The sequence below is a fragment of the Columba livia genome, chromosome 2 (genome assembly GCF_036013475.1).
Source record: "Columba livia isolate bColLiv1 breed racing homer chromosome 2, bColLiv1.pat.W.v2, whole genome shotgun sequence".
Lineage (NCBI taxonomy): Eukaryota > Metazoa > Chordata > Aves > Columbiformes > Columbidae > Columba > Columba livia.
This window is the reverse complement of record NC_088603.1, coordinates 12,210,636-12,233,210: the sequence shown is the minus strand read 5'-3', so window position 1 is coordinate 12,233,210 and position 22,575 is coordinate 12,210,636. Positions and strand designations below refer to the sequence as shown.

The following is a 22,575-nucleotide window of genomic DNA, read 5'->3' as shown; positions in this document are numbered from 1 at the left end:
CAAACAACCTTTATTTTAAGCTGGCAGCGTGACTGATGGCACTACACAAGTCCTGCTTCCAGGGACAGACTTGGTTTTCTTCCAGAACTGTGGCCATCGCTGCCTTGGAAATGAACTTTTTGGGTAGAAAAGGGTGGAAAGCGAATAGGAAGATCCTTTGACTACTAACAAATTGAAATTCTAAGATTAACAGCAACCTTAATGTAATACGGAAGAACAGCAACTTGCAAAACAAAATGTTGAATGTTTTAATGCATTTTGAATCATAATGAAGAACAACACTGTACATCTAAAAACAAATTAGCAGAATAATAAAAAGTGGTTCCACATAACTTATAAATTCTCTTTTTGTTTTTTTTTTTCCAAAAAGGTGGTTTTCACAGATTTAGGCAACAAATAGGATGTTTCATTCCAGATCTTCCTGATTGTAAAATATACACAAATTTTGTGAAAACTGATGTGCATTGCTTGAGAGAAAGACAGAAAAAGCTTGATTTTGCCCAGTGATGAGTTTTCTGTGAAATTCTGCACAATACTGACACTCTAACTGCAACTCTCCTCCATTTTATGAAATGCTGGACATTGTTCAGGGCTGAAAAACACTCTTTAGAACGTTCAAAGCCACAAAATGTTTTCCACGTACTCAGTCACTGCAGCATTATTCACTAACACTGCGCACGGGTGATTCTGCTCCAAGGGGAACGGCAGCCTCGGCTTAACCTTTGGTACAGTATAGAAAATTAAAGTAAGTGATAGTTCAGTGTTTAGCTGATGAAGTGTTCGCCTGCTCGTGAGAACATGGCTCTAGCACCTTATTTGGTTGATTCTTTCCAAAGTGAAAGTGTGTGATCATCCCACTCCCAGTGCCAGAGGATGGTCCCTCTGGTGATATAAAAAGTTGGCAGCAATGATGATTAAACTGCATAGAGTCCAGTGGTCCTGTGTTCCACATGTATTGGAGAAGCTTAAACAGACTATTTCGTTTTCAGCAAGACCAAAACCAGTGACCCTCTCCCAAACCTCAGGTAACAGAAGGACACTCATTGCTCAAGACAGCACATGAAACGCTGCAGAAACGGCTTCTGCTGGCTGGAGAGACATTTTCTCTCCTTTTGGTGCTTTTTTTTTAAATGGCATCAACCTGTACCAAGTTCTCTCCATCACCAACTAAAAGAGAAAGTGAGTATTTTTTTCTTAAAGAACAAAATCTGCAACCTAACATCAAATGGCTTTACTCGAGAGCTAAAAACTCAGGAAAAAAAAAAAAAAAGTGAAAATAAACTTGAACACCATCCTTTAACCCTTGTTATCAGCAGAATTAAAACTCTGAAGGTCCTTTCTTCAACCTCACTAGTTTTGGGATTTTAAGATTATTTCGGTATAATTCTCTGTGTAACTTGTATCTAAAAAATTTACAAAAACAAACCAAAGAAAAAAGGACCACCAGAAAAAAAAACAAGGTATTGAGCTGCTGCAATAACCTGTACTATAAAGATAGTGCATACACTCTCCATTAAATACCTTGAGCTCCCTCAGTGTTACACTCCAAAACCATTTCTAGGACCCTAGTTTCCCTCTAATTACTCAGCGATATACTCACCACCCCATCGCATCGCACTCCAATGCCACTTCACGTCAGTTCACAAGAGAATCGGTTCACACACCTGCCCTTATGTCACCACACACAGTGCTGCAGAGGGCAGTAGCACAGGTACAGCTTCACATCAACACGAGATTGAAAGTTCCCAATACTACAACATGCCAACCTGCCACAAATGATTCCTGTTGCGCACCCCTGGCCTACCCTCACCCTGCATTTATGCTGTGATATGTCAGACAGCTCAGGGCAGCATCCCCCAACAGCTAAAGAGGCATCTGTCTGAAGCAGCATCTCATTCTCTAGATGTCCGCTGCCACCTGCATTCACCTGTATGGTCAGCAGCTGTGGTGTGACACCCCACTGCCAGTGCAAAAAAGGTGAAACCCAGTGAGGAGAAAAACCGGAGTAAGATAATTTGGGAGGAAGAAGGGAGACGTGTGTTAATCAGCCCCTTTTGGAGCAGAGCAGGGACTGCAGCAGCCCTTGCCACGGCTGAGAACAGAAAGGTGACAGATGATGTTTACTTATCGTATTGCTCCATTAGCTTTAAGTGTTAATTATCTTAAGGATCACATTTAGCATGATTGTCTCTCCCCTCATGTCAGAGATCGCCTAACACTTCAGCCAGAGACCAAAAGTGCTTTTTTTTCTAGGCTACAGCGAGATTCAATGCATCTTGACCAACATTTGTTTTTGAGGTAGTACTCCTTTACTTTGTATTGCTGGCTCAAAATAAAAATATGGGAAGTGAACACAATTAAAAGTATGCCCACTGTAGGTATATATATATATATATATATATATATGTTTAAAAAAACAAAAACGAAACAATGCTATTTCCTTTCTGGGCAGATCACCAAAAAGATCCAATCCTTCTTACCAAGATCAGCTCACATTCACTGGTAAAGCCAAACTTTCATAAATGGTTTATAACAATAGCTATAAACTAAAGTGCTTCAAAATTTGCTTGACTAGATTTCAGTGATTACAATCATAATATTCTGGATTTTTGCTAGTATGAAATGCCATGAGATTTCAGAATTACTTTGTATAAGAAGGGCAGAATGAATATTTTTCTTTTTCAAAAGAAAAAGTACAAAAAGCATTCCAAATAAACCTGGCAGTTGATACTCACTACAAGTTGCTTGTGTTTTCCTTCTCGAACCTACTATTTCTCCAGTAACTGGAATAAAAAATGGAGTTGAAGTTGCACTATGCCGCAGCACTAAAAAAAGTATTCCAAATCAGATGCAACCAGGAAAATGTTTACAACCATACAACTAGTGAAATTCACACTTCATTTCAAAGTTTTAGCCCTGCAGATTCTTTTTAACACAAGGCAGATATGTAGAGTCATGGAAAAATGTAACAGACTGCTATACGCTCTCTACATGAATTACAGAAGTTTCACATTTGTCACAAATGTAATGCCCTACTGTGTATCTATTAAACGCTAAATAACTTACGAACATTTATGTGCTCTATACAACAGTGAACATATTGACCAGTGGATGCCAAAATAGAAAAGTTCATACACCAGACGAACTAATTTAAAAAAAAAATCACATTGTCTGTACAATTCATGCAAACTGCGCACAATGTGGTAACAAGAACAATATTTGCTAAAGTCTCCACTTAAGGAAGAGCTTTTACAGCGGCAGCAGACCAGTTTTCGGAAAGTCTGTGCAAGTGTTGAAGTCCATGGCAACAGAAAACGCAAAAATTCTTCCAGCATTTCATTTCTCTTGTAGCAAAGCGGGGATGTTGATGTTCCAGCCAATCGCTTGCCGATCGAACCCACATGTGAAGAGGTTACAGATGGGATGGTCCTCACACCAGGCGGTGCAGCACACCATCCTCCTGTGGCCCTGCGACAGGTCACGGGACAACAGCTGTTACTGACGGCATTTTTTGGAAGCCTTTATGTCTGGGGTGTCAAATTCTTTTTCGCCAGGGGCCGCATCAGCCTCACAGTTGCCCTCAAAGGGCCGAACGTCATTTTAGGACCAGACAAATGTAACTACTCATACATTCACACAGTCCTAAAATGACATTTGGCTCTTTGAAGGCAACCGCGAGGCTGATGCGGCCCCCATGAAAATGAGTTGGACACCCCTGTTCTATGTTAACAACTCAGTGCGACTCAAAAGGCAAACCTGCCAATGCTCTCACTAGTTTTCACAAATGGTACTTGGAATCCTAAAGGTCATTGGTACTTTCATGTGCAATGTAAAAATCTTTATAATGATGAAGCTCCTTAATATCAACACCAGGTCCATGATGACAGAAGCAAACAAACAGGGGCATCAAAACTTTTGAGTTTTCCCAAGTATGTTTGCTATTTAATTGCATTTTATCTATAAAAGCAAATCAAATTTTGATTTTAACATTCTTATTTATAAAAGCAATCTTAAAATATGAAACTATTAGCTGGCAACTCCTTTGTTACAAACCTGCAAGATTAAGTATCCAATTCAGAAAGGATAATACTACACAGCACGAATGTCATACTGAGGAAAAGCAATGCCTTATCTATCAGTCAAGTCCAATAGTTTTAAAAAATGGACAATTTTGACTAACATTTAGGTTAAAAAAAAAAAGAAGCCATGATTTCAGCAGTGTCAGTCTGAATGGAAATCTTAGGAATAAAAAAAGAGCCAAACCATACACTACAAAAACCCTAAACTAGAAAATGACTAAAAAATACTAAATGAGTCTTAAAAACCCTTCCTAAATTATTTCAAGAGTCGCTGAATCCACCCAAAAAAGCCCACTGAGGTGACATAATCCAATTAATTTCACTTAGTCTAATTTGCTCCATCAGTGATGGTTGCCATGCCAAATAGCACCACAAATGCACAAAACTTGATGGCTGCAGCAAGGATGGTTTAGTACTTGGTACCAAATACCAAGAATTTATGTGCATAAGCAAGGAAGAAAAAATATAACATTTATCAGCCAATCACACACAACAAGCTTGCAAAACTGACTCCACTTTCATGTTCCTTTATACAACAAATTAAATACCGTGTAATTGAAAAAAAAAAGCATTAAACCTCAGTGAGTCACTTTTCTGACATGATTCACATCAAGATAATGAAACACATTTAAAATTATGATGAAATCCAGTTGGAATATAATTTCTAATTCCAAATAAAAATTCTAAAATTGTTACTTATTTGCATTTTGGCCATTTTCAATAACAACAGCATATTTGTATCGACAATTACCTTTCAGCATTTGTTCAGCTGGTAAGCTAGAGAGACCAAATCCTAGTTTTAATCTTGTATGAAAGAAGAACAGACACACTTGAAAGCTATAGATACTGTTACCTGTCTATTACTGCGAGGGAGGCGGGCTAATCGCACTCCTGACATGTCAAATAATCGGACCTGCCGGTTGTCATGAGGAAGGGCGATGATTCTTTGGCCAACACATACGTTAATCCTGGACAGAAGAGACAAAAGTAGGTTATGAACAAAACAGTGAGCCTGGAAAACAGAACTCGGCAGTACAAGTGTAAGCTCACTAGAAGCAATAGAGCTGATTTTTTTCCTGATTAGAATTCACAAGTGAAAAAAGAAAGATATTAAATCACTAAGATGTTCTCTATTGCAGACGACACTCAAACGGACTTAACATCTACATCCCACAGAAAAAAATTCTCATAAAAGTAATAGAATGGATTTAGTGAAAATTAATGTTGAATACACCCGCATTTGATAAAACCATTTCAGACCTTTTCCAAAATCTCAATCTCAAATTTGATTTTAGGTACTAAAATTAAGTGTACATTCAGTGAATTAATATAATCGACTATTTCAGTCTGAAGGGACCTACAACAATCACCTGTCCAACTGCCTGACCGCTTCAGGGCTGACCACAAGTTAAAATGTTATTAAGTGCATTGTGCAAACGCCTCTTAAACACCAACAGGCTTGAGGCATCAACCACCTCTCTGGGAAGCCTGTGCCAGTGTCTGAACACACGATCAGTAAAGAAATGCTGCCTAATGTCCAATCTGAACCTTCCCTGGAGCAGCTTTAAACCATTCCCATGTGTGAAAAAAAAAAAAACTAATCAAGAAAAATAGTAACTGAGAGATCTGCTTACCTGTTGACTGCAGAATCTGTGCGGATGGTTGCAATAGGAGACCTCATGTTTTTCAAATCCCAAACTTTCACGGTACGGTCATCGCTACCAGATACAACATTGTCTCCCACAGTGAAAACTGCAGATGTCACAGTGCTAAACAATCAGGAGCAAAAACAAAGACATCAAGCTCTAAAATTCTTTATTAAACTAGTTGCTGATTTAAAGTTCTATTTTCTGTTCCTGTGTTTCCTTTAAAACATATAACTTTGCCCTTCTTTTTTAAACTGAAGCAAACTGAAATAGTGAAAGTCTAAGTTGTGTCACTGAAGGTACACGGGTTTGCCTGGCCCAAGCGCTAAGGAAACAAGCCCAGCAGTGGAGTCACTGGCATTTGTCACAGCACAGACGCTGAGGAAATCCAAAACACCCGAGATGTAGCTAAAGCGATTTTGTACACACACCTAAACATGCTGTAATACATACACAGAGCTTCCAGTATAATTCCACCAGCACCTGCTACAGCAATCTAATAATTTCTAGTTGTGATTTCTACTATTTTACTAGTACCTGAAGTCTGGGAGTCAGACAAAAAATATGCCAAGTAGTAGCAGTAAGAAGCATGACCAGACAGTTCTTCAAATTTTACACATTACGTCTATAAATGCACAAGGGCAGAGAAACACTCCCAAGAATATTTCTAACAATTGGAAACGCAAAATATTACTTTCAAAAGATATTAAATATATAAAAATACATTTTTGTATTTTATTATCTTTGTATATAATACTTTCAGAGCTGAGCTCAAATGAATACGTCTCACGATGATGAGCTGATTTTTTCCTTTTAATCTTTTACGTATTATTTCATATTAACCAATTAAAGGTTTTGTATGCCTCTTTTCATTTTAGTACTGTGTGAATTCCCTACTCAAACCCAGTTATTTTCTGCCCACATAATGTACTAACAAAGCCTTTTTGTCTCTCCCTAAAACCATTAGGGAAGGCTTCTCAACTCTTTTTCTACAGATTTGATTTAATGACCTATCTTGTAGCCTGGGTCACACACATCAATTTCTTAGAATTTAGTAATTTTAATTTAAGTTGTCAGTTGTTACTGTCATTTTGGTTGTTCTGCAGAAATTTGAATTCATGTCCTATCCAAGCTGCTGATTGAGATTAGCACTAGCCAGGTCACAATGGACCAGTTTATGCAAGCCTCTTAATTTAAATTGACACCAAATTAAGTTTTAATTAGGATGAAGGCCCACTTTCTTCATGATAGCAAGTTTCCTAATGCATTATTTGAGTGCAGCTAAGCTACCAGGGAGATGATTACAATAAGAACCAAGTTGTTTTTGCCTCATGTTCTGGACTTTACGAACCAAGAGTCAAAAAGTTAACACATACACCAAGGTTACAAGCGATGAGTCTCTTCCATCAGGCACTTTTGCATTTGGGAAGAAAACTCACTCATGTTGTCAAGTTACTACAGAATAGGGGTGGTAAGCTCTTAGCACCAAACTTGTCTCCCACCAGCCTGACCTTCATTAAACTCACCAACACCTGCATTTCTCTCCTCACTAGTTCTTTATACCAGCTGCAAAATACCTCAGTAAAGCATCTCAGACTGTCACTGAACTCTCTACTGCTGTAACACGTTTGAAACAATGTTTATAAGTTCAAAATGCACTATTAAATCTCCATACTTTGCACGCACAGACTTCCTTGTACAGAACAGTATAAAGAATTCAAGTCACAGAAAAGCTCCATGTGAGTGAATAAACACCATTTTAGTATTCTGCTGCTAACACACACATCTGATCTAAGTTTTAAGTAACTTAATACCACTTCTAGAAATGCCAAAAGCAGTATCATTCTCACCAACTTGACAACTCAGCTTATCTGCACTTTGTTGTCATCTGAGTAAAGACCAAGGGTTTGTTTTTTGTGGTTGGTTGTTTGGTTTTGGTTTTGTGTTGATGGTGGTTGTGATTTTTTGTTTGTGGGGGTTTGTTTGTTTGTTTGGGGCTTTTTGTGTGTGTTTTTTTTGTTTGGTTGGTTTTGTTTTGAAGTGGAATATATTGAGTTAATATTAAAAAAACACATACATTCAAGAACATGTACAACACTACTGCCTTAAAACATGAGCAAGTGCTGTGCTCATGTGTTTTCTTACGCAACTACAGATCTCCCCTGCTGTTCCAAACTGGGGCATCTTACCTCCCATGTGAGGAAAGGCTGAGGGAGCTGGGTCTCTTTAGCTTGGAGAAGAGGAGACTGAGGGGTGACCTCATTAATGTTTATAAATATGGAAAGAGTGAGTGTCAGGAGGATGGAGCCAGGCTCTTCTCGGTGACAACCAATGATAGGACAAGGGGCAATGGGTACAAACTGGAACACAGGAGGCTCCTCTTAAATATGAGAAGAAACTTCTTCACAGTGATGGTGCCAGAGCCTGGAACAGGCTGCCCAGGGAGGTTGTGGAGTCTCCTTCTCTGGAGACATTCAAACCCGCCTGGACACCTTCCTGTGTAACCTCATCTGGGTGTTCCTGCTCCAGCGGGGGGATTGCACTGGATGAGCTTTTGAGGTCACTTCCAATCCCTGACATTCTGTGATTCTGTGAAGGTGAGGGACGTGCATTTCATCTCCATTTTTGTTTTTTTCTAATTAAGACAAAATAGCAACAGGAAGAAAGGCCACTTCATACTTACAAACTAGAAGGGGATATCAGCCCAAGTGAAAGGGGAAGGTGAGGAGAATGGGAAGCAAGGTTTGTGTGGGAAGAAAGAAGCTGGCAGAACAACCAATATACAAATAATCTATCAAAAGTATTCCCTCTCTCACATCACAAAAATCCAGACTTTTTCCTGTATTTTCATGTGGCCAGTTTTACTTTGTTTATACTAGTCTAACCCAGCTACAACTGTGGTTAACATCCCCTTGGCTAAATTAATAAAAAGCATCAACAAAAGATCATCATCCTCCGAGTTAATGGAATGCTAGAATACATTAGGTTTTTAATAACTCAAAAAGATGACAGGTATTACAGGACACTAAAAAAAAAACCAAAACCTGGCAAAGAAGCAGCAGCCTCACAACACTTCAAACCGCGGGTCCCACAGGGAGTTCGGTGCGCTGCAACCACTCTCCAGAAAAGCTTCATCCTCCGCCAAACTCCAGCAAAACTCATTTATCTTGTCGCAGGGAGCAGCCGAGCGTGCACTCGCAGCTGACAGCGCGGCACTTCCCAGCGCAGGCGCCTGCCCGGCCCCGCGCAGCCTGTTCTCTCCGCGGGGCTCCAGCGGCAGCGGTTCCGCGGCGCTGGCACCGCTCATTAGGCCCAACAGCTGCCTCCCCCGTCACGCCAAGACACAAAACTGCTTTGCATAACAATCTGCTGAAATTTCACACATAGGGGAGGAAAAGAAGAAGAGGGGGAAAAAAAAAAGTTGGAAACGTTGGACCATGAAATGCTGATGCAGAACCTTTGTTGGCAATGCATCAAGAAAAAAGAGTTAACACTGCTCTTTCCATTTTGATCTGCAATCTGTACTGGGATTTACCGTGGAACACTTGGAGGTAACATGTTTTCTTGCTTGTGAAAAAGTGTCTACTTGTAAGCATTAATATGCGCGTGGGACAAAGTTCTGGAGAAAATGGACTAAACCAGAGCTTTCCAATAAATTTATTCAACGCACACCAAACTGCAGTTAAACCGCAAGATTTGAGTGCTCAAATAACACCCCACTCATTTTAAGATGTAAAATTCCGGAACAAAACCTAGAGGAGCTGTATCTGAGACAGCAGTTCCTGCATAAGATTTTCCTTCCTTTTAGGGGAACAAAGTTCCCCTATAAAACAAAACAAAATAAAACATCCCCAGGCAAAGCCATCCGTAGGGAAGCCAGGACCTGGGCTTAAAAACCTCCAGATACAGACAAGGGTTTGCCCAATGTAAAGGGCAATGGCTCAGGCCGTGGGAATGCAGTCAGGTTTTGTAAGTGCTAAAGGCACTTGATTCCAGGAAGAACTACACATACAATTCCCAAAGGTCTGTTTGTGGATTTATCTCCAACTGGAGAAACAGTAAGAAAAAACCATGAAGGAATTAACACTGAATGGGGAGATGAAGAATTCAGAAATGATTGTTAGCACTGAAAAGTCACTTTTTTGGTGTTTGAATCAACGATGTCTATTCCAGATACACATGTTTCATGACATTTAGAGAAAATTGACAGTATCTCCTTTTCTCTCTGTTTTAAAATAATGAAATCATACAGGAATGAAAACAATTGCTAGCTTTTACAAGAATTACTCAATGGCAACTTAGTACATTAGTTAAGGTGCAGATATCATTAAAAAAAAATCAATCCATTATATAATGATGGGATAAAAAAGGTCCATTTACTTCTGCAGTATTGTTGCATATGTTAAGTAAGCTTTAGAACAACAGCACGCTACAAAACATTATGTTCTATTCAACAGGATACAAATGAAAGGCCTTTGGCTATGCCCTTCCGTGGATCATTTGAAAAAAATCATGGCACTTTTTAGTGCACACATTCAGAAATGGAATTAAGATTCTTTCCATCTACTGCAGCAAAGCTTAAAGCACTCATAAGCAACTAGATACAGATTTACTGCCTACATCCTCTTTAAAGTGACTGACAAACCCCTGATGGCCACACTGAGTGCAGCTAAACTCTGTATGCTACATACCCCATTCCCCAAACTAAAACACCTAAAGGTTTGTTGTTGTTTGTTTGTTTGTTTTCTTTTAGTTACAGGGCTTTTAATTTTATGCACTTACTCTTAAAGCTTAGGGAGTAGTTTATTCAATTTCATGTATTTCTTTATTCATTAGGAAGCAATTTCTAACATGAGGAAGCCAATGACAACAGAAAGGGTTCAAATACATAAAGGAAGCAAAACTATCAAAGAATATTATCTTTCAAAGCACCTTTTTTTGGTCACGTCAGCAGCTCCATGATAGTGCTGTAACATTCCTGGTTTACCAAACTGTTCATATACTGATATATAACTAACAGTTATAGAATTACTCACTTCCCAGAATTTCAAGAGTTGCTGCAGGGTGCCTCCCTCCATTCCAAAGTGCACAGTATTGGTTAGATAGTAGAGAATGTACTAAGATTAGTTACTTAGAACTCCAAGCAGTATTTCCTACAGTGAAAATCAGTTGCAAGGGGCTTTGCTATGTCATCTCTGTACATTCCTTCTACAGAAAACAGGAATTAAACTTCAGAGAGTTTTGATTATTCTTTTAAAATAAAGATAGCAAAAATAATCCAAAGGAGAAAAAGTTTAATTGTCTTCACTTAAAAAAAAAAAAAAATCTGGAGTAGTTATAGAATCTCTCTAATATCAATTCCATATCACATTTTCATGCCTTACCTCCTAGCCTGATAATAGCTTTCCTTGTAAACATTTTAAGTTGATACTAGTTACTGTGGCTTACAAACTCAGTCATGGTACATTTACGTGCACATGGTAGCAATCGCCTAACAAAAACCTTAATTTTTAATCTGTTTTCTTTGGAGTCAATCTCAGCAGGTGAAGAGATGCATGCATTTACTGAAAAAATAAAACAAAACACCCATCAGAAACATCTGAAGAATAATAAACGACCTTACCACTGGGAACCTACTTCAGATTCTATCAAATGGCAAGCTGAGTCAACTTACAAATATTTATCAAAACTGGTAAAAAGATACTGTAAGACAACATGTTTCTGGATAGCCAATATGAGCTTCAGCTGTTAGCATTTCTTTTTCATTGTCACCCAAATAAATGACAAAAAATGGTAGGCCTAGACCTATGAAGAAAAATGTGATAAATGCACATTCATCCCGCTTTTTATATTTTTATAGAAGAATGCTTGCCAGGAAGTAGAAAACATCATAGCATTTGTTTTTCTTGGTCCTCGCTAGGTTGAGAATTAACAATTTAAAGCTGTCTTAACAACTCCAAAGAACCTTTCTGTACACAAAGTTGGGATGGGAGGAGGTTAGATTAGAAAATAGGGTAATTCATGCTGTGCAAGAAAGCAAAGACAGGTAACCTGGGTGAGCTGAAGGCACGTAAAACATGTTGGCCCCAGTCTGTCCTGAAACAGGTACAGGAAGGGGGTACCAACATGGCAAGTAAGACAAAGTCAGGGGGTGCTTCAGCTGCCAGCTAATAAGACAACTCTAAGAAAACTGCTGAAACCTTACTTTTGGTTTACATTTATTACATCCGTGTAACAGAGCATGTTTTTTAATATGTACATGTTTAGAAGTACAAAATAAAAAAACAGCTAACCCTACAGCTTAAAGTCTAAGCTGTAATCTCCATTTAAAGTATGTAAAGAATATGTACATGCAAATGTGGGATCAGAACAGTGTCTGAAATGGAAGTTTGGGGGCATTTTCAACAAAACACAAGAGAAAAATGGAAAAAAACACAGCACAAAGGACAAGCTAGGAATACTAACGGTAATATGAGAATCATCTAGTTAATCGGTAAGGTTTGGGCAGAAAACTGAATGATTTAACAGGAAAATTTTGCCTTTATTACAGTAGCAGGATTGAGAGATCCACACATGGTAAATGTTTAAGGCATTATTTGATTAGTAACAACAGAAAAACGGTAGACAAAGTGTCCCTGACGGCATTAATAGCTGAAGTAAGAACACGACTATCTTGAAAAGTACAGATGCTTTAAACGGGTCAAACTCCACTGGCAGTGTCCAATTTGTGATATTTTGTTTGGCACAAAACACTCCCTCTCCCAGCACAGCTTTTAGTCAAAGGTGCAAAACTTGAATGTCTAGAACTACATCTAGATATGCTTTAGCTTCACCAAGAAAACGTGGCTGAAGCAGAATACCAACAGTAACCTCGCAATATTGGGGATATCTAGAAGACTACTTTCTACCAGGGAGGTCTATTGAGACTGCTGCCCGAAGCGCTGGCATTTCTCCCTTGCCCCTTCTTTCAAGTACAAGACAGACACCTATCAGGGTACAATAATTGCATTTTGCAGAACAAAGAAAGTGGGAAATCCAGCTGAACTTGGCAAAATAGAGTGTCCATGAAACTAAAGCAATTATTAGTCTCTTTACAGAGAATGCCATTTTGACGTTGACTCCCTATTCACTAAATATCAGAATTCAGCCCAGCATCCTAAGCAGCCACTGCTTAAGTATTTTTATATTCTTTAATTCCGATTCTCCAGCAAGTGTAGGAGTTTGAAAACAAGAAGCTGAAGCAGTAAGACATATCTGCAGTTCTTTAGTTCCAAAGTTCTCATGATGAAGCACAACTCACCACCCAGCTGCATATGTAGGGACATATAGACAGCAAATGAACAGGAACTTTCCCTTCCCGTCTCCTACAGCCACACAACCAGAGTGAAAGGAGAAGGAATACACTGCAGTCTGAAAGTGCTGTAAGACACTTCGTTCATCCCTTCCTCACAAATAACATAAGATACACTTTCAGCAAGTTTTTCTCTAAGTTTGTGCAGAGGGTAACACAAAGGTATAGACTCAAGACCTAACACAAATTCACGCTTGATGCACTGGCTTAATCTAGTTACAAAGATCAGTAAGTCTGAGAAATCATACAGAAACTTCGTAACTTTTTCTGGCTAGGTCTAAAGTGTCTGTTCAAATTCCTATTTTTTTCTTGAGCCAAAAATGCATTTAATTGCCATGACAAATTGGTGCATAACTATACACCGAACAATCAAGAAGCATTAACAAAGGACATTCACTTAAAGATAGCAACCCAAAGCTCCTTCTGAACACAGCATTTTTCTATTGGAAAGATGGTATTTGCAAGTCCAGACTTGGAAATCCTGCACATTTTATTCAAGCATTTCAAGAACTAAATGTCCAACCACTCTAACTTTGACCATCACTAAACAAAACAAAACACTTAATATCTACCAAGTAACTCTTCAGCTGCATAAAGCATCAATATACTAGAAATATATAGCAAAAGCAGTGTGTGGCTTAAAATATGTATATGAATCCATGAGCTAATGAGCATTGTTACCAACAGGGTATTCATTTATTTTCACTGTTACTGAATTGTCAGAATAAATGTACGAAGTCTCTAAAGTACTTGACTGAACCTGCACAGACTAAGACATTTTTAAGCTACAAATAGTAAAATATTTCCAATATGAACATTTTAGAAAGCTCCACACATCAAGATAGACCTCAGCACATACAGAGTACTTGAAGACAGAGGAAAACTCATCAAGCATCAATGTCAGAGTTGTTCAACCAGGCCACAGGCTGGACAAAGAACGACCTGCAGAGCCCTCACCAGACAGGGCCGGGCAGGAGTCACGAAACAAGAACAAAGGCAGGCTGGAATGAAAGCCAACGTGTAGGTGCTGGAAGCATTTTGCTCTTCAGAGCACCACCTTAGTTTAACTTGAAGAGTTCTAATCAATAACCTCTAAATACAATAATTTCTCAATTGGTGAACAGTTGCTGCTGTACATTATCAAATATTTATTTTAAAGCAGTATTGCTGGGAAGAGGTATCAGAATTTGAGTTCTCAATATAATTTTTGGAGGTTTTAATTCAGGAAGTCAATTCAATTAACATGCAACGAATAAGTATCCAGAAAATTACATAAATGTAACCTTTTCCTAGGGCTCCATTAAACATCTCACAGAGAGATGTGATCAGGGATTAGCAGCACTAAATTCCTTGAGGTGCACACACAATATCAGACAATAACAAAGACTTACATTTAAGCAAAAATCAGTCACACCAGTTCATTAGTTTTTTAATCAGTAAAGAACAAATAGTGAGACAAACTGGAGTCATAGCAAACCTAAGAGAAAATGTGACATGATATTTTCTCACTATGCCAACAGGGCACAAACAACACATGGACTGAACTGAAACAGTCATATACAAGAAAACTGTAAAGAAGCAATGTTTACAGATTTAAAAACTTCCCTAGGAAGATGCAACTTCACAAAAGACCTGAACGTACTTTGAATAGTCAGCGGAACGCAGGCTTGAAGCGCAGAAGTACTACCAATGAATATCTACAAGTCAAAATACATTGGGCAACAAACTTTGAGGCAAAATAGATAATTCGTAAAAAAGAACTGGAGGAAAATAAAGAAGACTTTTATCATCGCTTAAGTATCTATTAATACAGGAACCAAAGCTCTTCAAGACCAAATCCAGCAGCTAGAAACTGAAACTAGAGAGGCACTAGAGAAACATAGGGAGGCACGAAAAATTTAACAGGGTAGTTAACTAAACACTGGAATTAGCAGTTTCCAGGATTTTATCATTGGAAGAACCTAACATACAACTGGCATGTCTACTAACATTACCTCCTAATGCAAAAAAGGCACTAGTGCAGGAAGCTCAGACAGATACGCTGATCACAACAGCATCCTTCTGGCCTTACTGCAGGATGACTTATTTTCTTGGAGTGTCACAGCAGCAGGCTATAAGAAATATTCTGCTTTTAGTAAAGCAAGCAGTTATATGCTCAGAACATGAAAATGAAAATAATACGTGATTTCTTAGTCCTTGTACTTAAAAAAAACCCTAAATAATTACCATAGCTGATGTATATACACCTGTTTTGACAGAACATCACCTTACAGTACAAGACAACACACAGCAATTGCTTTCCCATTTCAGATGTCAATTCACGTTCCAAAATGATACTCTGCATATAACAAGATTCTCTCAACACATTAGGATAATTGTGCCGTGTTTTTTACAAGATAACGTGCCATTTTGACTAAATCTAACTCATTAAGGCTAGTAAAACGAAGCTGAAATGACACTATCCATGTCTTGCCTTTGGTGCGCAAACAGGCACAAAGCTGCGGGGAACAGAAAACGAGGAGGTGTAAAGTCTCAAGGCCCTCCCAATCATTTCCAACACCAGAAGCTGCTGTTGGTGGCAGGAATCCCACGGCAGATGCAAAGTTTCAGAAGCAGAAGCCGCCTAGACGTCTGTCCGTCCCCCCGCACAGGGCCGGCACCGCCTCGCTGCGCGCGCTCTGCCGCGGGGCGCTGGCGCCACCTGCTGGCGCCGTCGGGCCGCTCCGCGCAAGGCTGCGCCACCGCGGGCGGGAGCGCTCGGGCAGCGCCCGCCCCGCCCCGGAGTCACCGGTTCGATTCCGCTCCGCGGAAGCGCCCCGGGAGAAGCTTTAGGGCGTTCAGGAGAGAAGCCAGTGCCAAGGGAGTGTCAAACACGGCGTGAGGGAACGAAACTTACATTGCAAGCCGGGTAGTGCGAGGATTCACAGAATGTTAGGGATCGGAAGGGACATCAAAAGATCAGCTAGTCCAACCCCCTGCCAGAGCAGGCACACTCAGATGAGCTTACAAACACCTAGATGAGATTACAGTTCCATGACAGTTTGGATCCCTTATGAGGAGGGATATCGGGATGGAATACGATTTTTGGGGGTTACAACACAACAAACACTGTATGTCGGCCTCAGAATTGAGATGTCTGGCATCTAATTACATTGGTTTAATGCATCAGGAGTTATCTGGTGAAATACACAGGAAACAAAAAATAGCTGCTTCATGAGCTGTAGACAGCTATTCATCACATAGTACTTAGCAAGAGGCACTTAAAACTTATGGCTGAGGACTTTAAATCATCACCGTTAATGACTGTAACATCCGATTTACAGAACTGATTCCAAAAGCCTATCAAAATATTAAAGACTTGGCAAATGATTCAACTAGACATTCAGGAAAGCCAAAAAATGTCTTACTTGTACGTATTTTCCAGTCAACACATAAAACAGTTTAGTCTACGCTGCTTAATGCGAGAAGATTGCTCAGTGTTGATTTGAGAGTAATTTAAAAATATTTTGCCAATAGGCAGCAAAATAAATGGACCAAAACTAAAATCCCTCAAAATGTGTCTTGACTGCAAAACACCGAATTCCTGTCTCCCCTCTGACTGCATCCCCCAGTGAAATACTCATCTTCTGTAACAGAATCATCTCTTCAACAACTGAGAGCAGAACAACCTTGGTCACTGCCCAGTAAAGTCAGTTTAGGGACTCCTACAAGTTACAGCGCATTTGGTGAAAAAAAAACCTATGTCAATACTAAAAATTCCTACATCCAAAGAACAAAAAGGATACAGACAAACACAAATGTGAAGACAATTAAAAGTTGGAATGAGAATGACCTAAGATACTGTTTTAAGGTCTGTTCCACTCATAAAAAATAAACTCCCTGATAGTTTACAGGTCTCAGTGACAGAGGCCAAAATAGCAGCTAACAGCTTTTACAGCACGGACCACCACCCCAGAGCAGCATCGTTTGGTCTACACATAGAAATGGAAAACCACGAATGTCAATCACGTTCCCTCCTCCGAAAAAATGCCCTGGGAAAAAACAATTAACTAGCTCAGAAAAAAATTGAGGCACCAATTGACAAAAAAAGTTCCAGTTTTTACAAGCCATCCTATAAAAAGCGATACCAAGAGTACAAATATGATGGCATGAAACAATTCCAGGATGCAGACCACAAAATTTTCCATCGGAAGAAGATGGCTACTTATATGGGAAGACTGTTGGGCACCAAATAATTTACCAAGCTGCAGAGTCTGGACTGGGGGAGTGGTTAAAAAGAGGTTTTACACCACATAGGGGTTAGTCAGCAGCTGGAAAAATGAGAAAGTGGATGCTGAAAGTCATAATGCAAACAACACATTTGAATTAACAAAAAATAGAAACATGAATAAATATTTGTGGTTTCTGCTTCAAGCTACAACTAACATTCATCTTTTATTCTGAAGACAGGAAGTGAAATTTCTTTCTGAAACAGTCTAGTTCAAACATTCCACAAGCTTAAAAAAAGATTCACTTCCTTGGGTAAAGTATTCAAAGCTACTTCTGCACTGTGTACCAAAGCTCTGATGAACAGAATGGCAAGTCAACACCGTAACATAGTTTCTCATGACTACATTTGCCATATTCAACAGTAGCCAGTAAAAAAACTTCAAGTCTAAATTGGCAACCAAAAAATGTTACCCCAAAACCACGCTCTTGACAGAACACAGTAATCAGTGCTCTTACTTTAATTTCTTATTTTAAGCACAAATTAAAAGCTTTAGCTTAAAGAGTAAAAATTAATCCTGCCTTTCTTTTCCCCACTGCTTCCAAGAAGTAACCTTTGTTACAGCCCGAGTATCATGGCAGGCACAGATGATTTGCTTGATCAGCAGCATGACAGCAACACCCCTTGTCCTGGTTTTGGCTGGGTTAATTTCCTTCCTAGTAGCCAGTATAGCACTGTGTTTTGAATTTAGAATGAGAATAAAGCTGATAACACACTGACGTTTTAGTTGCTGGTAAATCAAGGACTTTCCACCTTTCCAGGCCATGCCAGGTGCACAAGAAGCTGGGAAGGGACACAGCTGGGACAGCTGACCCCAACTAGCCAAAGGGATATTCCATACCATATGACATCATGCTCAGTATATATGTTGGGGGCAACTGTCTCGGTAAACCACTGCTCAGGGATGGGCTGAGCACCAACACCAGGTGGTGAGCAATTAAATTGTGCATCACTCGTTTTATATATTATTACTGTTATCATTACTGTTATTGTTATTATTATTTCTCACTCTGTCCTATTAAACTGTCTTTATCTTAACCCATGAGGTTTACCTTTTTTTTTTTTCCCCCCGATTCTCTCCCCCCTGGACTGAGAGGGGTTGTAAGCAAACAGCTGCCTGAGGTGTTTAGCTGCCTGCCAGGTTAAACCGTAATACCCCTAAACTACAGGCACAACCAATGCCAAAAACAACCCTCATACCTTGAGTTACCCTTAATTGTGAGAAGTCTTATCTAGACTTACCATATAAGCAATATGACACCAACAGCCCTGGCTGCCGTTCTAGAAATTAAGTACTGCTGCATTACATTTGAAAGACGATAGTCAGGGGTTTCTGTGAAAATCCATCTCATAAAATAGGTGAATGAACTTAGTACCTCAAAAAGAGCAGGGGAACAGTTTCGTTCAGATTGGCAACTGAATACATTTATACTTTTGGAACTTGTAAAACCTGTGAAGGAACTGTCACTTACTCTGTGTGGCCCTGAAAGACATTCACAGAATGGATGGAAGGATCTCTGAAATCCCACAGACGGAAGGTTGTGTCGCGTGATGATGTCACCACAAGACGTTGGGTGGGATGTGTACAACAATGTGTTAGCTCTTGGTCATGCCCTACAAACGCAGATGAGAACACGTAAGGTAATGAAAATAAAGACTTCTCATTTCCACATACACTTGGAATGAAATGTTGATGATTCTTTTTTTCCCCAAACAGTAAAAGAATACTAATCATTCTGAACTCTGATGTTACTACTACTGCTGTAAACATTTACAACTGTATTTGAAAGAAAAAAAAACACACTACTCTCTTCACATAATTATGAAGTAGGAATAGGTTATTGCTACTCAACATGTCATATCAAGTAATTTTGCAAGAATTAAAATTTGTTTTAATTCAGTTTAAAAACAACTACTTTATAAGATATATCATAAGCTTAAAAGACAACAAATTCATGCTCAGATGATCAACAAGGTTGGAATTCTAGAAACCGCTACAAAATTGAGCAGCGGCTCAAGTCTTGTACACACTCAAATTGTAGTGCAGAGAAACAACTTGCTTTTCTCAATATTACAATATCTACAAACAATCCCACATATAAAAACAAACCACCAATTTATCTTTTGTGAGTGAACAAATACCTGTAAGAGAATGGACAAGTTCGGAAGTCTCTACATCATACAGATTTGCTGTCCTATCCCACGACGCCGTCACAGCTTGCTTCCCCCCAACCAGCCAGTCGGCTGCTATGACGACTCCTTGATGGCTTTTGAGTGAAGTTAAGGGCCCTCTGATAGTGGGGCAATCACTAGAACCTTCTCCATCTCCATCAGGTTCATCTTTATCTGAGCACTCAACTTCGTCTTCTCCGGACATTTGCTAAACAATGCAAGAGAAAAAATATTTAGCAGATATAGGAAGGAATGTCTCCAAGTCACATTTTACAGTGTAAATGCTTCCCAGTCCCCTTAATGGGAATGTGGATTACCTAAGCCTGCAGAATCCAGCCTATTTGGGTATTCACTATCAAAAACTTAGCTGAAGGGCTAAACACCAGTGAGTTAAATGCAGTTTTAGTATCCATTTTAAAACACCTTCTGAACTGTTTAGCTCTGAATTTCTGTCCCCTTTACTATGTGACATGTCTGCATTACAATTAAGTTTCACTGTAGCACATGTATCAAGGGACTATTTTCTTTAAATTTTTAAGAACGGGAAGCATCTAACAGGACAATGACTATTTTAATCTTTGGGAAGACAATAATATACAGCTTCATTTTTATCTATTAGAATCAAAATCATTATATCAACATCTGCCTGTTGGTCAATACACTGTTGTCATGCAGTGCCGATGTAAACTGGATGCAAAATACATTCTTTTGCTAACCAGGAAACATCCGTTTCTGAACCGTATTTCACCTATGCAAGACAAACATGATTTTCTTTGGTGTGAAAAGGATAACATTTGTACTGCTCCTTCAAAACAGAAATGCCAAATCAAAGAAACTGAATCAAACATTTTCCATTCAGAAATGTCTCATATTATACAGCTGTCTCTTGCCCCTACTGAGCTTACTGAGAAGCTTGCGCTATAAAAACTGTTTTCACAATTTAGTAAGGGTGCTTTTAAGTCACATACAGGATTTGACAGCCTACAGTAAATACTGACTAAATAAAAGCCTGGGGAACAACAATGTCAGGTAGTGTGATAAGTGTGGGCAAGGGTTGATCAGAAATCAAATTTCAATATCCAGTTAAATTAAGGTCAAAAATACAAGTCTTTACCATCAGTTTTAAATTCATAGCAACTACAGTAAATAGAGGTGTCTCAGTAAGTTAAGCTACAAGAATTTAACTAGTTGAAAAAGAACATTATTATTTAAAATCTGAATTATTAAAAAAAAATGTACTCAGTTCATTTACTTGCACATTTATTACCTTGAACAAAGAGTCAAATAATGAACTTGTAGCTGTATATTCTATTCTGCACCATAGATCTTTGAAAACAATAAGCTATTTTTTTAAATAAAGGCTGAAATATATGTTAAACTAAAAACCTTAAAATCCTATCTTTTGCATTCCTGAAATAATGTAATTTTTAAATTATGTATAACTTTAACATTCAGTCTTATCATGAAACCTGTATCTGATGAAATTGCTGTGCAATTAGTTTGGTTGCGGTAAGTTGATTGCTTACATTGCAGTCTGCAGTTGGCTGAGGTGTCGGCAACTGCACAATGTACCTCCAGATGTGAGCTGTCTGGTCTCCAGATGCTGCACAGGGGGAAGAAGGGAAAAAAGAGAAACTAGATGAGAACATTTCCATGGACAACAAAAGCAAGCTTTAACATCACACTTGGCAACACTGTCTGAGTTGCACCTTTTTCTAACAGACACCATTATGACCTTTTTGGTAAGCAAGTCTCAACATCAAAGGCTACTTTTCAGGCTTCAATAGTGATAAGAATATAAATCATTATGGAAAATATAGGTAGCAACCAAATTAATCATTCCTCCAGTGAGAGCAACCACTTAAATACTACACATCAGAACATGAATATCACTGCTGATCTAACATGTAGCATGTGAAGAAGGCATTTAATGCAACAACAGGTAACATCCTTCATTTAATGTCTCAAAATACTGGAGTTCCTCCTCATTCATCAATTTCTTCCATTGAAAGTTTTTAGCATGTTTTGAACGAGAAATCCAAGAGAGCAGGTGTGAGGCTATCCTGCATCTGCCTTAAACAACTGAGCTTAACTAGCACCAGTTTACAGCTCAGCAGGCACCATCTGATTTTAGACTTCATTTCGTTTGGACATAAACTTATCCATTATTAGTTAAGCAGAAACTCAAGACTCTCCTTGTTACAAACAGACCAAACATGCTCTAATACCTCTGGGTACAGCACTGAGAGATGTAGACTGAGAAGAAAAATAGTTTCTTATGACTGTGCATACATCTGGCAAATGCAATGTGCATGAAACCACCAGGAAAAATATCCCATCTAATAGACCAAACAAGAATGTTTAGAAGAAAAGTCAACCTCCTATTATTTCTGGTGCCAGTATTCTGGATGAGAGTTCTAAATCAATCAAATGACACTGAAGAACAGGTCCCCGGAAAGCTTTCAATGGAAATAGTTGGCTTCTAGAACCACCTCTCAGAAAAATAAGTGAAGAACAAAAAAATCTAGCTATGAGCAGCTTTTCTTTGGTTGGTTGGTTGGTTTGTTGGGTTTTTCTGCTTTTGTTTGTTGTTTGGTTGGTTTGGTTTTGCTTTTGTGGCATTTTTGTTCAGTTTTGGGGTTTAAGTGTGTTTATTTGTCAGTTTATATAGCAACATTGTTTATAGTACTGAGACAAAGACTACAGTTAGCATATGAAAACAGCAAAATCCAAATTGCCAAACTTAAATCATTGTTGTCCTAGATAGAAGGCATGCTACTCCCTATCTTCCTTTTATAGACACTGTAGATGCAGAATTAAACAGTGTTTTAATTTCCAACCTCAGAAATAACTATCCTCATTCTACAATTACTTACCTAACAGCAACAAATTGAATCCAGATCTCTTTTATCCCAAAGCTAATGCCCTAATTGCTGGACCATACAAACCACACTATTAACCACATTAGACAGATTCCAAACCCAAAGCTGCACTGATGGTATTCTCAGTCCTGAAAACACCTTTACACTAAGAGTTGTATTTTGCAGTATTTTTTCTGCA

At 38.8% G+C, this 22,575-nt stretch overlaps 1 protein-coding gene across 3 annotated transcripts in view; it reads right to left on the bottom strand.

Moving 5' to 3' along the window:
* Positions 1-224: 224 nt before the first annotated feature.
* WDR37 (WD repeat domain 37) overlaps positions 225-22,575 on the bottom strand; it is a 48,871-nt gene continuing 26,520 nt past the window's right edge. For all 3 annotated transcript variants that reach the window (XM_065050502.1, XM_065050503.1, XM_021290131.2), the window contains 6 exons: positions 21,042-21,118; positions 19,486-19,723; positions 18,816-18,957; positions 5,714-5,848; positions 4,933-5,047; positions 225-3,468 (listed from right to left, as the gene is read on the bottom strand). In XM_065050502.1, the coding sequence (XP_064906574.1) occupies positions 3,337-3,468; positions 4,933-5,047; positions 5,714-5,848; positions 18,816-18,957; positions 19,486-19,723; positions 21,042-21,118 (839 nt within the window). In that variant the 3' untranslated portion in view covers positions 225-3,336. The remainder of the gene's footprint in view (positions 3,469-4,932; positions 5,048-5,713; positions 5,849-18,815; positions 18,958-19,485; positions 19,724-21,041; positions 21,119-22,575) is intronic.